The 17027-nt window shown below is 41.4% G+C and overlaps 2 protein-coding genes across 5 annotated transcripts in view; one reads left to right on the top strand and one right to left on the bottom strand.

Annotated features, from left to right (window-relative positions):
* The window catches only part of LOC120025900 (AP2-associated protein kinase 1-like), a 28966-nt gene extending 21134 nt beyond the window's left edge, over positions 1-7832 (bottom strand). For 2 of the 4 annotated variants that reach the window (XM_038970615.1, XM_038970617.1), the window contains exons 1-4: positions 6870-7830; positions 2896-3014; positions 2559-2667; positions 965-1107 (exon numbers count right to left, since the gene is read on the bottom strand). In XM_038970615.1, coding sequence (XP_038826543.1) covers positions 965-1107; positions 2559-2667; positions 2896-3014; positions 6870-7029 — 531 coding nt within the window. In that variant the 5' untranslated portion in view covers positions 7030-7830. Of the gene's footprint in view, positions 1-964; positions 1108-2558; positions 2668-2895; positions 3015-6869 lie in introns of all 4 variants that reach the window. The other 2 variants (XM_038970614.1, XM_038970616.1) reach the window with 2 other exon arrangements.
* Positions 7833-8274: 442 nt separating this feature from the next.
* Positions 8275-15448, top strand: LOC120025901 (annexin A4-like). The gene is made up of 13 exons (XM_038970618.1): positions 8275-8405; positions 9570-9628; positions 10275-10362; positions 11306-11400; positions 12600-12713; positions 12906-12996; positions 13385-13464; positions 13731-13787; positions 14011-14104; positions 14529-14624; positions 14775-14833; positions 14959-15081; positions 15194-15448. Exons 2-13 carry the CDS (start codon positions 9620-9622, stop codon positions 15245-15247), a joined length of 960 nt encoding a protein of 319 aa, XP_038826546.1. The 5' UTR covers positions 8275-8405; positions 9570-9619; the 3' UTR covers positions 15248-15448.
* The last annotated feature ends 1579 nt before the right edge of the window (positions 15449-17027 follow it).

Here is a 17027-nt window from a genome sequence, read left to right as displayed (position 1 = left end):
TCTCTGTAACACTCCACCAATCAGTAAAGAGGCACATGACAGCATGCTTGGAGTTTGCCAAAATACAAACGAGATTCTCTGGTCTGATGAAACCAAGATTGAACTCTTTGGCCTGAATGCCAAGCGTCACGTCTGGAGGAAACCTGCCACCATCCCTACAGTGAAGCATGGTGGTGGCAGCATCACGCTGTGGGGATGTTAATCAGAGGCAGGGACTGGGAGACTAATAAAGATCGAAGGAAAGATGAACGGAGCAAAGTACAGAGAGATCCTTGATGAAAACCTGCTCCAGAGCGCTCAGGACCTCAGACTGGGGCGAAGGTTTACCTTCCAACAGGACAACGACCCTAAGCAGAGGCAACACAACGCAGGAGTGGCTTCAGGACAAGTCTCTGAACATCCTTGAGTGGCCCAGCCAGAACCCGATCAAACATCTCTGGAGAAACCTGAAAATAGCTGTGCAGCAACGCTCCCCATCCAACCTGACAGAGCTTGAGAGGATCTGCAGAGAATAATGGGAAAAACTCCCCAAATACAGGTGTGCCAGGCTTGTAGCGTCATACCCAAGAAGACTCGATGCTGTAATCGCTGCCAAAGGTGCTTCAACAAAGTACAGAGTAAAGGGTCTGAATTGTTATGTAAATGTGATATTTCCATTTGCATTTTTTATAAATTTGCAAACATTTCTAAAAACCTGTTTTTGCTTTGTCATTATTGGGTATTGTGTATAGATTGATGGAAAAAACTAACAATTTAATCAATTTTAGAATAAGGCTGTAACCTAACAAAATGTAGAACAAAATCAAGGGATCTGAATACTTTCCAGAAGACACTGTGTGTATGTATATGTATATATTATTTATATGACAGGAAGACTAAACCAAGAACGAGATGAGACAGAGGGAGTGGGAGCAGCGTAAGGAGGTGGGAGAAAACACAGGAGAAGGATTCTATTCCTCCGCACCTTGAGGTCCCTGTGAATGATGGGTGTCTTGCCCTGGTGCAGTCGAGACACGGCGTCACACGTGTCACAGAAGATCTGCAGCACCTCTGCCTCTGTGAAGCCTGTCTGCAGACGCTGGTTCATCAGGTTCACCACCTGGCCCCCTGCAGAGATACATCGCTCAGTCTCATTACTGAACACACACACTGGGTATGGAGCTAGCAAGGTTCCTCCGTACACCCATCTTTCACTCAGACACTCAGTCTCTTGATCATCTAAAACAGTGTTGTTCAAACTTTTTCAGCGGGGACGCCATTTTCTTTCCACAAGAGTTTCTCGTGACCAAACCTCACCCCAAATCTAAATGACAAGCATAAAATCGGTAAATTCATATTTTTACATCAACAAATAACCTTCAATTCATTACATTTTCAAGAACCCCTCCCCAAAATATTCAATAAAATGTTATTTTTCAAATGCATCTTCTTCTAAAACTTTTGTATATTGTCGTATAAAATAACATGTTTCTTGATGTTTTTTTGGGGGTGACCCCACTGCAGTTCCCCCGCCCGCACTAGTGTTCACGACCCCAACTTTGAATACCACTGATCGAAAATGACCACTTCGCAATAGGGGCCTTTACAAAAAATTAGGAACACCTTCCTAATATTGAGTTGCATCCACTTTTGCCTTCAGAACAGCCTCAATTCAACGGGGCATGGACTCTACAAGGTGTCAAAAGCGTTCTACAGGGATGCTGGCCTATGTTGACTCAAATGCTTCCCACAGTTGTGTCAAGTTGGCTTGATATCCTTTGGGTGGTAGACCATTCTTGATACACACAGGAAACAGTTGAACGTGAAAAATCGAGCACGTTGCAGTTCTTGACACACTCAAACCGGTGCGCCTGGCACCTACTACCATACCCCGTTCAAAGGCACTTCAATCTTTTGTCTTGCCCATTCTCCCTCTGAATGGCACATATACACAATCCATGTGTCAATTGTCTCAAGGCTTAAAACGCCATCTTTAACCTGTATCCTCCCCTTCATCTACACTGATTGAAGTCAATTTAACAAGTGACATCAATAAGGGATCATAGCTTTCACCTGGATTCACCTGGACAGTCTGTGCCATGGAACGAGCAGGAGTCCCTAATGTTTTCTACACTTTCTGTACATCTACTATGCCTATAACATACATTCACGATGGAAAAAAACCTGGTGCAGCGCAGAACTCAAATGATATGCAAAGACAAGTACAACAACAAAGTCCCCACACCAGTGGTAGGCCCAGATCACGTGTCAAAATCATTCCATGGAGAGTCGAGTGTCTGTGGGTTTTCGCTCCTCTCTTGTACTTGATTGAGGAATTAAGGCCACTAATTAGTAAAGAACTCCCCTCACCTGGTTGTCTAGGTCTTAATTGAAAGAAAGAAAAACTAAACACGCAGACACTAGGTTCTCCATGGAATGAGTTTGACACCCGTGGCCTAGATGGAAGTTAGACTAATAGTTAGACAGAGAGCGCCCTCATGTGGAGTGACAGTTGCCTGGCTTTATTCTTGTCTTTCAACTACACTTGATTGAACGCAGACCCTTCAGTAAGCACGCACCTTTACAGTAGTCCATGAGGATGAGCACTTCCCACACATCTCCTCCTCCACAAGTGGTGATACTAGAGTCCAGATAGCCAACGATGTTCTTATGGCCGACCAGGTCCTTCTGCAAGAGCACATGCACAACCGGATTACATTGACAGAGTGAACATTATTATGCCAGTTAAGTTCAAGTTCAACTTGATTGTCCCCAGAGGGGAAATGTAACTGATAAATAATGTAGTGCAGAGTTCACGGGCCTTCCTGTGTTTTCATGTAAGCAGAGGAGAATAATAAACAGAGCAACTCCCCTTCAAGCATGCTGTGGGAGTGGGGTAATCTCACAGCTACTCACCATGATCTGGATCTCTCGCTTGCACACCTGCAGGTCGTGCTCATTATTGACATACATCCTCTTGAGGGCACAGCGGAGTCCTTGGCTGGTTCGTACCAGGAACACGATGGCAAACCCCCCTGTGAGAAAGAGAGAGAGTGAATGAGACTGAATTAAGGTACAGTGTTTGGAGGCAAGCAACCATTGGAAGTCTGACGTGTTGGCAACACCACTCTGTGCTAGGGCTGGCACAATTACACAAAATAAACTGTCATTTTTAAATACAGCTGATTAAAGACAGTACAGCTGAGCATTGGTGCGGTTGAGTCTGTTTGTGTGGTAACAAAAATGGACTCTTTACAACATGATGAAACTTTGTTGCTCCTTGCTGAAATAAGCAGGGTGTTGTAGCAAACAAGTCTTCAGTTGCCTAGGCAACACCCCCCTATATGCAGCAACAGCAAACATAGAAATAGAATGAATTGAACAGGCATGGAATCTCTAGCCCGGGCAATATGACTGGTAAACTCGCAATGGCTGCCTGGTATAGAATGTTCATTCAGATTATGTTAACTGATGTGGCTCATGCAATGGAATTTTTTTTGTAATGTCAGTTGAGTTGAATCAACAAATCACAGCACATATTGATGGGTACACTTCCTGCTTTTACTTCCTGCTTTGCTCCTATGGGTACACTCACAATGGCCACCAGTCCACCCATATCCCATCATTGATTTAAATGGTCATGTCACTTGAGTAACCTCTGGTGGTAGAGCATTCCATGACGTGATGGCTCTGTTTTGGTTTGGGTACCGTGAAGAAACCCATAGTGGCGTGTCTGGTGGGGTATTTATGTCTGTTTGATGTGTATGCAAACAGATTATACAAGTGGTTAGGCATTTAAACACATATTTTTCTTAAAAAGACTAGAAGAGAAGTAGTCAATTTCTCCTCAACCATGAAAGACTATCGTGCATATTGTTGATGTTAGTTCTGTGTGTACAGTTAAGGGCAAGGCGTGCTGCTTTGTTTTGAGCCAGCTGCAGCTTTTCTAGGTCTTTCTTTGCTGCACCTGACCATATTACCAGACAGTAATCAAGATGGAACAAGACCAGAGCCTGAACAACTTGTACAGTTGATCTGTGTGTAAAAACACACAGAACATATTTTTTTAACAGACATACCTCTCCCCATCTTCACAACAACTTTGTCAATATGACTTGACCATGATAACTGACCATCCAATGTTGCCGATGACATGCATGTCGATTAAGGCAGCCTCCCGCACCCCTCTGATTCAGAGGGGTTGGGTTGAATGCGGAAGACACATTTCATTTGAATGCATTCAGTTGTACAATTGACAAGGTATCCCCCTTTCCCTTTACTCCTAGGAGTTCACCTGCTTTTAAATGATATCAAACTAGAGGGTTAATATTTTCCAGTGATGAAGACATGTCTCATGGTATGGTATGCTAAATGTGTCAACATTCTTGAATGTTTTGGCTTTCAGGTCCAAAAAGTTACTTTCTGACCACTTCTACCATGGACCAATATTTATGGAAATGTTGTTCAAATCCAAAGGGGCGTGGTCAAAATGTGATTGAAATCAAATGGAACGACCCAGTAGTGGTAGTGACGGGCAGAAGTAATGGTGGTAGTTGTAGTAATGGTATTGTAGCAATAGGGTTTTCATAGGCTCTGGTTTAGTTATAGTGACCTATTTTTGGGTGGTTTGTAGGTGTGGAGTTATTACAGCGGATTATAGTGGGTTAGCATAGTAGGCTAGATTGAGTAGTACAGCATCATAATCCATATGTGTTTTTAAACTCTCTAAATGTTTTAGTTTGAACAGTCTGAAAGTTTTGTGGCAGTGATTTCAGTGTAGTATGTTGAAGCCTGTATTCCACCATTGAAATGAATGAGGATACAAGCGTGAAAGGTTGAGAATGTGACTGCTGAAGCAAGTCACACCAAATATTAAATAAATACTCTTATAAATGGTGATTCGCATCCCATTACGAAACAATATGATTAGAAGACAATGCAAGATATGAGTAAAGAAATCGAAGAGGCCTAACCATTCGATAAAATGTAGCATCCATAATATAGTGTGCGTAGCACATAGAATTACATAAAGAAACCCTGGAGTAGCATCCATAACAGCATCATTAGTCATCTTTTGCCAACTGCCTTAGTGGCATCATGTTTAATTCCTGACTTTCAGTGCAACTCAAGCCTCCATGATGGCATTGCCCCAGGGAAACTGAAGGCCTATCTAGCCTAACTGTCTTAGCAAGGAATCCACTGTCTTTAGCTAATGTTGATAACCTATCTAGGCTATATGTTATACCATACTGGTGTTCAATTCCAGTGTGTTGAAACTGCAGTGTACTGTGCAGATCTATACAGGATTGCAGTGCTAGTTGCTGAAATAAGACTGGGGCAGGGATAGGCTACTTCAACAATATGCAAGACACTGACTCGCTCTCTATTCAGCATGTTTTAGACTCAATTTCTGAACAGTGTACACTGCAAAGCAGCGCTTCAGAAGGATGGACAGAATAGGTAGAAATCATGAGATGCAATTTGCCTTCGTAACCAACAAAAGCGTTGAATGTGAAAAAGTGATAGGACCATTATTGTCATGATGAACCGAGGTTGTTAGAGCAAAATTGCAGTCTTTAAGAAGAAGGTTGTGGAAAGTAAACTACTTTTGCAAGATGTCAGGGCTACATCATTACCCTACCAGTGAAAACAATCCATACAAATGACTCTACTGAGCAGGATAATGCAGGCACTGCAATTTCCCAGCATGCAGCACTCATATCTCTACACACTCACATTAACATGCACATAGCCACATACACACATACTCACCTGGGGATATAGAGTAGCAGGTTAAGAGAAGAAGGTTGTATGGTAACAAGGGTTGGGATAAATTTGAGAATTGAGATGTGCAATTATTGTAATGTATTTGTGTTTATTTGGGCTATGCATTTGGCATTTTTAAAGGCTATTTCATTTTTTCTATTCTTGAATTATTTCATTTCAAGAACTGATTGAATTTACATAAACTTGAACAAGATGGCTGCTTAAGGTTAAAAATATACTGTTTTGAGAGGTGATTTTACCATTTGCACAGGGAGTCAGGTATTAGCCTAATATTACATCACTTCCTCACATCAAGGCATTATCTGCAGGTTCTTTGGACTTCACTACCAAGTACCCAAGTGATATCCAAATGATCAGCAACTTGATCTGTATGGTCTTGGGTTGTCAAAAGGACAAAGATACCAGGTTTAATGTCCCCAATGAACTTGTTTAAGAGTAGGCCTACAGATACATCCACACCCCAGACATCTCTCAGTGCTCTTCAGTACCTGAAAATGAGCCTCTTCTCATGTCCATGGTCACACATTTTAATAAATCATACAACACCCAAAACAGACTGTCCCTGAGTACATTTAATCAGCGCCTCATATGTAAGGGGATTTCCTGCCAACGGATTTACCAAATTAAGCTGCTGCTCAAACAACGACAGAGCTGTCAGTCACGCGACAGATTAATCACTGTCAGGCAGCAGCCCTTACATTTGATCATCAAAACTGGAAAACTACAAACAGCATGGCACCTTTGAATTGCTTATCCACCTACATTGAAATGGTAATTGGGCTGGGTGTGTCCGATATTCAAGTGTCAGGAATAGGATTACATCATGGCATTGAGTGAAAAATTGACAAATATGTGTGTCTGCCAATGACATAGCCAACTGTAGCCATATCATTCTGAAACCTAGGCCTGCCTCTGGCTTAAGCAGTACTGAATGTCATCATGCCACAGTTCGTGTAGCAGCTACCTGACTGGTAATGACTGATCAATGTTCAAACATTGTGGCAGTTTGCGGTCTGACTGAAATGTCACATTTCATGTTCTCAGTCAGCATGGGCATCAAAACATTTCCAAAAGACAAGCCTCAATTCCTACATCTCACTCACCTTCGGCCACTGTTTCTTCAATAGTGACTTGGTGCCGCCCTATAGTACATGAACGTCCAATTAAATTGCCACCTACATGGCTGGATCCACTGCTACCTCCTCCAGAACCAGGTCCTGAACTGACCAACTCCCGACGAGATGAATCAAAGAACTTCCTCATGATAACTATCAGTCAGATGATGAGGAAATATTATCCTCACTTCAATCAAAACGACGCAGAATGCTCAAATGACGATGCAGAAAGCTCAAATGTCCTTATTTCCAGCGATGTCAGTTTCACAAATTAACTTTGTTTTCTGGACAAGGCCTAAGGTTTGTCTGACAAAGCCAGTCTTGTTGTTTGCAGATGCCAAAAACTGCAGTGATTTATTCACCAGCAGCTAACGTTAGCTGTCAATTATGAGCTAACTCCGAATAACCAGTCTCCCATTTGCTTGACAGACTAATATAGCTAAAGAGATAAGATAGACGCTAATATAATTCCGCTAAACCTTGTGCAGTATTTGACTTGCTCATCTTGGAGGAGGACATTTCTCCATCAGTGCAGCTATTCAGGGGGTTGTGGGTCCCTCCATCTCCGCGGCTAGCTTAACGTTATGACATTTCATGTAGCTAAGGTTATCCTGTAAAAAGTATGTCCGTTGTAATATATCCCCGGTAAAACGTGCCAATATTACACGATCCTTCCATATTCAATGTCGTCCAGCAAAGAATGATTATTTCCAAGTCTTCTACAATTTATCATCTAGCTAGCTAGGCTACCAATTAGCCAACGTCAGCTAGCTTACTGCCACGAACCGCTACCTAGCTATTTCGCAACAGGAAATGCCTATCAAAATGACAGGAAATGGTAATTCCGAAAATGTACCAATTGTAGCTACTTTCGATCTCAGTTTGGTTTGATAGCTCCCTTAGAAAATATAGATAAGATATAGCTAGCTAGTCAGTTAGTATATGTTAGATGTGCGCAATACAAGCTTCGGCTACTACGACAACACCAACATATCAGCAGCTGCCTGCTACATCCCTTAGCCTACAGCTTTACTGCAGTGGAGTCATGGGATCTGTAGTCATGAGGTCTGTAGTGAGGGGGCACACTGGTGGCATTGACTGGTGGGGGCGCGGGTGAGCAGCCACTAGGGAGCATATCTAAAATGAATTAATTTAATAAACTTTTTTCATTAGTATACTAGAATATGAGAATGGGATAACAGGCTATTTTCCTCTTGAAGCATAATAATACAATCAATAAGATTGTGGCAGAGAGAGAGAGAACAAACAATAAGGTACAAGTATCTGCAATCACAATTAACAATTGTAAAAAATATATATATATATAAAAAAAATCAGCAAAGTGAGAGAGAGAGCTGTAAAATATAATGTAGCCTGCCCTAGTGTAACCACAAAGGGGTGGGACCGAAAACTCCTCTTTATGCCATCCACTGTGTTGCGTTTTTAACGGCCGACGTTCGCAGAAGAGAGCTTCCTTTCGGTCTTCCTCATTTGAAAAGATAGGTAGTTTTTACTGTCTATACGGTAAGTAAACATTTTTATGTAATTTTATAGGATGAGGTTAAACTAGAAATATAGGCTCGATGTGTATCGTGTTGTTTTTAGCTAGAAGCTTTAGAATACCTACTATCTGACACATTCAAGGGTGTGTCTCGAACAGAAAATGAACCTCAAAAGTTATTATTCCGTTGCTGGCCGCCAGCAGACAAACATGCATCGCGTCCTGCAAACTATATACTTATTAAATTGGGCCATAAGTTACAATCACAAGCGGGGCAACTTGGAAACTAACAATTAACTATAAGAACTGTGTTGCGTAACAATGTCTCCATATTTACCAAAGGTTTGTAGAGTCTGCGCAGTTGTTACTTTGAAAACTGCATTTCATTGATTGCATTTACTCCAGTGGGCTAATGTAGGTTACTAATATAGGCCTATTGATGTAAAAAGGGATTCAGAAAGGTGTGACTTTAGATCTAGTAATGTTTTGATATGGGAGTGTGACAGAGGCAGGGGTCAAAAGGGTTCTTCTTGTGCCAGGTATTTCCACCCCAAACTGAGCAGATGTAGACAGTTTCTGAATGAGTTGTCATCCTTGGCTAATGAAGAGGCACAATATGGACAACACCCCTGGACTAAAAGGGCCAACACCCCGGACTATAAAGATGTTGTCTCCTATTAATATAATAATTAACAACATAAACTATATTGAGTGACACCATGAAGTAAATCAGCTCTGACTAGAGATGTATTTTGTCTGATTTGGATTTTGGGGGAAGTGTTGTCAGCTAATCGTTTCAGTTGGTAGAGTTGATTTTTAGAGTAGGAAAAAAGCTAAAGACCCAGTGTGTGTGTGTGTGTGTGTGTGTGTGTGTGTGTGTGTGTGTGTGTGTGTGTGTGTGTGTGTGTGTGTGTGTGTGTGTGTGTGTGTGTGTGTGTGTGTGTGTGTGTGTGTGTGTGTGTGTGGTAATGAAACATTAATGAGGGTAATGAGTATTTAACCCAGTCTTTCCTACTGTGAAGGCCCACCACATTGTTATTCTCTACAGAGCTGATTAGGTAATGTAGCAACAGGACCATTTGCTTTTGATCAACTGACCAAAGTGGGAATTAAAACATGTATGTAGATGGCGTATATGCGTTTATTTACCATCCTGAGAAATAATATAGCTGTTTTTCTTTTGATAGCTTTTCCCATCTCTCTTGCTCACGTTTGGAAACTCTATCTCACTGGCATAATGGCAGCGGTAAGTCTCAGCACCCAAACGTGTCTACTGTAGTGTGAGTGAACTATGAATGATTGTAGTGTTCAACATTTTCATACATTTGCATGATCAGATTTACATTTGTTTGTTTTCGTTGCTTAGTATTGGAAATGATTTACTTATCAACAGTATGTTCATTGTAGCTTGCATAAAACATGTATGATGTACTATACCAATTAAATTGTCCAATTAAATTTTTACTGCTGTAATCCTACTGACAGCACAGACAAGACAGCTTTTTGAAAGTAGCAGCCACAGTATACTACAGAGGCAGTCTGACATATAGGCTACACCTATACTGTACATAATAAATACGTGTTGCTGTTACTGAACAAACACACACAGATCTGTTGAGATGTGCATGTGTGTACCTATAGCCCAGGGGTACTCAACTCTTACCCTACGAGGTCCAGAGCCTGCTGGTTTTCTGTTATTACACACACCTGGGGTCCCAGGTCAAAATCAGTCACTGATTAGAGGTGAACAATGAAAAAAATACAGTGGAACTTACTTCAAGGTCCAGAGTTGAGTTTGAGGGCAATAGCCTATAACTCAAAGTACAATATCCAAATAGTGTTGATAGTGACTGGATAAATGCCAGCTGCCATTTTAATATTTGCCACTGCAGATTGGCAACCGTGGAACTGTGACTGAAGCCGCTGGCTTCAAGGTAGAGGAGGATGTAAACCGACTGAGAGGAGCCATGAAGGGGGCTGGTGAGTGATCCCAACATTCTAAGCGATGACTAGCTTTTTTGTTTCTAAGAACACTTCCGACATTCCGAAAACAATTTCGGATGAGTATGGTAGGATCCCCTTTCTTCTGATAAATAGGTCTAAAATAGTTGTATGTCTTTCCTTTCAATGAAAGCTTCAAAAATACCTTCCCGTTGGAACAGTATGCTACCAGTACTTTCACATCAGTTGTAATGATTCTAGAACTCTCTACAGGCCCTCTACACAGGACTGTAGTTACTTTCCATTTCTAAGACCTCATTCATTCCTCTGAGTGTGGCCTGGGAGTCATTTCTTTCCATCTCCAGTATACTTGACTCATCTTTTTTTCCTTTTTTCCCCCCCATTTTCATAATTATTTGAGCCTTTCTCCTGTTCTAGTCAAAAGTTACAGTAGGATTGCATTATCTTTGCACCTGTGTTATATTTGTGTCTATGCTTTTTACACACTTTTTATGCTGTAGGGATACAATGCAGAAAATACAATGAGCCTGGTAAGAAAACAAGTTACGTGCTGTTAAACACAAGCCTACAAGATAGTATACAGCCTGTGCAATTTGTTTCTGAATGGGTGAATCTTAGCTCAACGTTCGGAATGCTGATGCTGTTAACTAGACGTAATAGGTTTCACCTGACTCTAGTGAGATATGCATTAGAAACAGATGGCACATACACTGAGAACCAACTGTGCCTGTGGGACCAGGGTTTTTCCAGGGTGAGAGAGGAGCTTGCAAGCCGGAAGTGTGTCTGTTCAACATTCAGGTTGAAATCTGGCTGAGTTCTTTGTAACTGTGATATCGGGGAGATATTTAGGATATTTCAATGGTGATTTGATGCTGTTTTATCAACAGCAAGTTATTTTACCTAATGGATCAGTATAATGTGAAGGTATACAGTAATGTAACCCTGTGATATTTTCTTATAGGCACGGATGAGGCAGCTGTCATTGAGGTCCTGGCACGTCGTACCATTGCTCAGAGGCAACGCATCAAGGAGGCTTACAAGCAGACTGTGGGGAAGGTAAGTGTTCTACTGACTTATGTCTCTCTTATTACATTTCTCATATCACCGTTTGAATTATCAGACTATTCTCAAAACGTTCCAAAAGCTAAACACCACCAGCTCCAGTAATGGGGGGGGGGGGGGATATGTAATAGTTTATAGTGACAGGAGAGTGCAGGGGTTGTGTAAATGGTTATATTTATCATGTGATCAGTCATGGAAGGATGTACTACAAAGCAGGATCATGGAGTTAGCCAGCTAACTGGCCTAAATATTATAAAATAACTTTATTTTTTTTAGAAAGATTAGCTTGAAATGGGCATTCTCTAATTGACTCAGTTTAGGTTTCTTAATGAAGTGGAAAATCAACAAATATTTCTGGCTATTTATCAAATTTTAGCTGGCTAACTTATTGATGATGTGTTATAGTATACCCTTCTGGTGTGTGGCTTTGTGTGTGTGTTTTTATGGATGTGGTGGTGTCTGGTGTTAATGGTAACATTGTGCTGACAGTTGGTGCCTCAGGTTGATCATTAACTCTTACACAAAGATGGTTATGTGTTTCAGAGAATAGAGAGAAGCTTGTCTACCATCACAGGTTAGGTGGAAAGACCTCTCTCATGAGGGTTGAGGTTAACCTGATTTTAAATGAAGTCCAATGTCAGTCAGGACACTGCACTTTGTGTTTAAGTGAAGTAGGGAGATTATAGAGTGACAGGCCCCATGTTAAACGATAGCTAAACTCGACATTTAAAACTAAAAGGGAAGTCTGATCAATGTCTACTCTATTGACACTGTTAGATAGTAGCTGGCACAGTCTGGCATACGATAAATCATTGATAAAGTTATCTAAATGGTCCCATGAATGAGGAAGCTTGCCACAGGGAAGGACAAAGATTGCTAGTGGAATCCTCCTGGTCAGAAACAGTGAGTCATACAGTGCACGGGGACGCCCACAGGCAGGCTCATGAAGAAGCTAAATGTGTCTACTACAAACCTTCTGTGTACAGCTCTTTCGCAGCCACGCCCTTCTGGAAGCAGACTTGTATCTGGAATGTCTGAAGCATTTAGTCTGACAGATTAAACATTTTGAAGGTCTTGTTTATCACCTCTGAGATATGAGTGTATGAGAGAAGTAGTGTATGCTTACTTGAGCACTAGGCAGGAGATTGTGTCAATCGGGACCCATTTAAATGTCTGTGTCTCTGTCCCTGTAGGACCTGACAGATGATCTGCAGGGAGAGCTGACGGGGAACTTTGAGAACGTGGTGCTGGGCCTCCTGATGACCGCTCCTGTGTATGATGCCTACGAGCTGAGGAATGCTATGAAGGTCAGAGGTTATTACTGCTAGGGACACCATCACAATGGGGATTGATGTAACGCTTTTCAATACTGTACGTCTTCGAGCTATTGACATTGTATTGGGCTATTCACCTCATCCACAACCCATAAATGTGTTGCATCACACTACTCTTTGAGGTACTTACATAGCTCTCCACATCTCTATTTTACTGAATGCTAGGGTGCTGGAACAGAGGAGGCTGCTCTCATTGATATCCTGGCCTCAAGGACGAACGCTGAAATTAGAGCCATCACAGCGGTGTACATCAAAGGTAGTAGCTACACAGTACACATCCTTTCTGTGCCATGCATTGAATCTCCATCCGTAGAAGAGTTGTCGCATACGGTGTATGGTACAAGTCGATACTTTAGAATTGATCACTGTATATGAAGAGGAAATCTGATCTAGGATATCAGTGTCTCGCCCTCTTGAGAGTGTACGGACAAACAATGAATCACATAACATGAACACAATGCATGATATGAATGATTTATTAGTGTCTTCTATAGAGCAATATTCAACTTTTGTTGCCTGCCATAGCTTTTGACAGGGTGTTCACAAACCGTTTCAAGTGTTGTGTGTTATAATTGCAGAGTCCGATCACTGGGTCTAAGGTCATTCTTAACTCCTACTTTTTGCTTAAACGTGTGTGATGGCAGATTATGAAAATAACCTGGAGGACGATATCGATGGTGATACTTCTGGAATGTTCCAGAGAGTTCTGGTCTCTTTGCTCACGGTGAGAATAGACCGTTACAATATTGACCTCTCTGAATACACACCTGGTTGACCTTCATATTCCAACAATCAAAGGAAAGCCAACCGAACTACAGTACATGAATTGTTGTATAGGAAATAGTCACTCCCCTTTCACTTCATCACTTGGGTACAATTTAACACATAATGGATGTTTGTAGTTTTTAGAGGCATCTTATGGCCAGGTAATGGTCATGTCATTGTTTGACTCTTTGCTAACATGGCCTCTGTCTGTCCTGTGACTGACAGGCGGGGCGAGATGAGAGCAACACTGTGGATGAGGCCCAGGCTGTGAAGGATGCTAAGGTGAGAATATGGATCCAGAGAGGAGGTGACCTGGCTCTGTCTATCTCACATAGTATCACATGCTGGGGTATCAGGATCACCCCACGGTTAGGAAGATGAACAGTAAGATCAACTCTAGACATAGTTTTTTAAACCTAATCTCACATCAAATATGTCCCAAAACAGTCAATGTTGGGAGATTTTCTGTTTGGGTTTGTGAAGTACTTTTGCTGTGGGTTCTCAGGATATCTACGAGGCTGGGGAGGCTCGTTGGGGAACAGATGAGGTCAAGTTCCTCACTGTGCTCTGTGTGAGGAACAGAAATCACCTACTCCAAGGTATTGTCCCCACAAAAATATGTCAGTGTATATTCATTTAGCAGCGGTACACCAACGCTGTACACCACCGTCGCCGCAGCGGTACACTCCCAAAATATTTTATTATAATAAAATAAAAGAGATATTTTTACATTTCTGCCTAGACTCACGTTTAAGATCAGAGTGACAAGTTACAACAAGTTACATATCACCAGAAGTGACCTTCTCACAGTCTACTTGTTTATTGTTTGTTTATTACGCTTTACACTTCTCTTCGGTTAAGATACTTACTTCCACACTGACTTTGGCACAAAATGTAATGCACAGACACTGTTCTGCTGACCTGTTCTGGTTATTTGAGGAATCAACATTTTGTCATGTGCTTCTTACTCACTACAACAGTATGATTGATTCCATATCTCTCTCTTTCACCTCATTGTCTCAGTGTTTAAGGAGTATCAGAAGATCTCTGGGAGGGACATCGAGGACAGCATTAAGAGGGAGATGTCTGGCTCTCTGGAGAATGTCTTTCTGGCAATAGGTCAGACGGATCCAATTTGTTTCAGTGCCTCTTGTAATAATGTACCGAAGACAGATAAAACAGAGTCCGATCAGTTCTGATGAAAATAAGCAAAACTAAAGCTTGTTGAGCTATCATGCCTGATGTATCGATCTGATTTCTTTTTTGCAGTGAAATGCCTTAAAAACAAGCCAGCATTCTTTGCAGAGCGGTTATATAAATCCATGAAGGTAAAGATTTTGAAATTGACTTTTTTAACACACCTCCTATGGAGGGTGCATATCTGCTTACACTTGTGGGTTATCAGACTGAATTCATCAGAATGTTGACAGCTCCTTCCCTCCTGTCTTTTCAGGGTCTGGGAACTACAGACAGCATACTGATTAGAATCATGGTGGCTCGGGCTGAGATTGACATGTTGGACATCAAGACCGAGTTCTTGAAAGCGTACGGCAAGACTCTCCATTCCTTCATCAAGGTGAGACCCTGATCACAAGAGATGAAGTAATGATTTGTCTCATTAAAAGTTAGATTCGTGCCCATTTCTTTCTGTTATTTTGATGTAATCGGAGTGTTTCTGTATTGTTTAGGGAGACACATCTGGAGATTACCGCAAAATCCTGCTGGAGTTATGTGGAGAGTAGGACGTTGAACATGTACGACATCATCCAGCGATGACTTCACTCTGCAACAACACCATTGGTGCCTCTACTATCTGCTGTTTCCATTGCTTCCAGCTCTCTCGATATCCTCTGCTCTTCTGTAGCCAGAGCATTTTAGACTGACCATGATGCCTTTTTTCACAGTTTGTAATACTGATTAAACCAAAGACAAGTGACATTTTACACCTGCTTGCATCTCTTTATTGATCCCCTGCTGCAGCTTTAATTAGTGTTGTTGGTTAGAGAGAGCTGTTGCCACATCTCAGGAAGCATAAAAGATGGCTCTTTTGAACCTCTGCCTCCCAACCCCGTCTCAGCAGAAGGCCATTTTCATCTCTTACTGTTTGAAGTCCATTTAATTAATTAGTTTGGATGGCTTGTTTGTTGAGTCAGCTCTGAGTCATTTGATTCAATTACCTTTAATTGGATGTTAGTCTGATTTGGAAGGCAAAGTATGTAGTCATCTTTGTGCCTAGACCCTGTCCTCGCATTTCAAGGCTGCGCTGAGACTTATCAACACTCCAAATTTCACTCAGGTAATCCCAACCATAAATTATCAGCATTATCATTCTACCGCAGGCCCGCAACAGGTGACCCTCATTGACTTGTTTTAATCCACTTCCTCTCTCAAAGCATAGGCCCAATGATACAGATCTAGACAATTTTGTATCTATAACAGTTCAAACTAGCCCTATGGGATATTCAAATAAGGGGTTACCAACTGAGCAAAGTAGGCCTATGCTTGTATTAGAGACGCCGTCTGATCTGAAATCCCGTAGCTGCGGCATGCCAGAAGTTTGAACTCTTGCTTCTTAAGCCAACAATAACATTCAGGTAATATCTTAAACTTAATAAGACTATGCTGGATGTGTATCTGGCTGGTTATAATGTTTTTAGATCTGACAGTTGGTGGAGGTGTTGCCATATTTACAAAGTACAACTTAAATGTTTCTGATTCTCTCACTATCTCTGTCCCTAAGCAATTTGAATGTCTCGTCCTAAATGTGGTCCTTGATAATAATGCCCAATTTACACTAGTGGGAATTTGTCACCCTCCCTCTGCCTCAACATGTGCTCTTAGCCAATTGTCTGACTGGCTATCTAACTATGCTAAATCTGAATTATACATTTTGGGTGATCTTAATCTGGATTAGTTGATGCCAGCTTCTGATAGGCTGAAAGAGATTTAGCTCAATGCAGATATAACTCAGTTGATAAATGAACCAACCCACCCCAACTTTAAACACCCTGAAAAATCTACTCTTTTAGATATTGTTTTGACAAATGCCCTAATGGAACTTTTGGTTATTAGTGACCATTGTCTCGTTGCCTGCATAAGAGATGCAAAGCTACCTATATCTCGCTCTTGTATTATTACAAAGAGAAATTATAGGCAACAATTATTTTCTGATCTGGGATTGTGTGAATGGAAGGTTGTGTCAGATATCTCAGCCCTAAATTGTTTTACTTCTTTGCTCAACTCTATTACAGAAAAGCCTGATCCGTTCAAGAAACTAAGGGTAAGGGATAGAGCTAATGCCGGGTTCATTAACTATCAGAGAAACTTCAGAAGATACATTTAGCTTGGGTTAAGGCTAGGCTGACTGAATCAACATCTGACTGGCAGTCCTTCAGACGCTTGAGAAATACATGTCTATCCCTGGTTAGAAAATGTAAATCGACATAGTTCTTGAACTGTGTTTCTACGAATGGTGGGAATCCAGCTGCCTTCTTTTGTGGTGATTTTAATAACCACTTTGCC

This window comes from Salvelinus namaycush, chromosome 31 (assembly GCF_016432855.1).
Source record: "Salvelinus namaycush isolate Seneca chromosome 31, SaNama_1.0, whole genome shotgun sequence".
NCBI lineage: Eukaryota > Metazoa > Chordata > Actinopteri > Salmoniformes > Salmonidae > Salvelinus > Salvelinus namaycush.
The sequence above is the reverse complement of the archived record's forward strand: the minus strand, read 5'-3'. Positions and strand labels throughout refer to the sequence as shown.

Excerpts from the sequence above, each read along its gene's own strand:
- LOC120025901 (XM_038970618.1), top strand. Across the intron at positions 13,788-14,010 it reads AGGCTGTGAAGGATGCTAAG|GATATCTACGAGGCTGGGGA; the intron begins GTGAGAATATGG and ends GTGGGTTCTCAG. Across the intron at positions 15,082-15,193 it reads CTCTCCATTCCTTCATCAAG|GGAGACACATCTGGAGATTA; the intron begins GTGAGACCCTGA and ends TGTATTGTTTAG.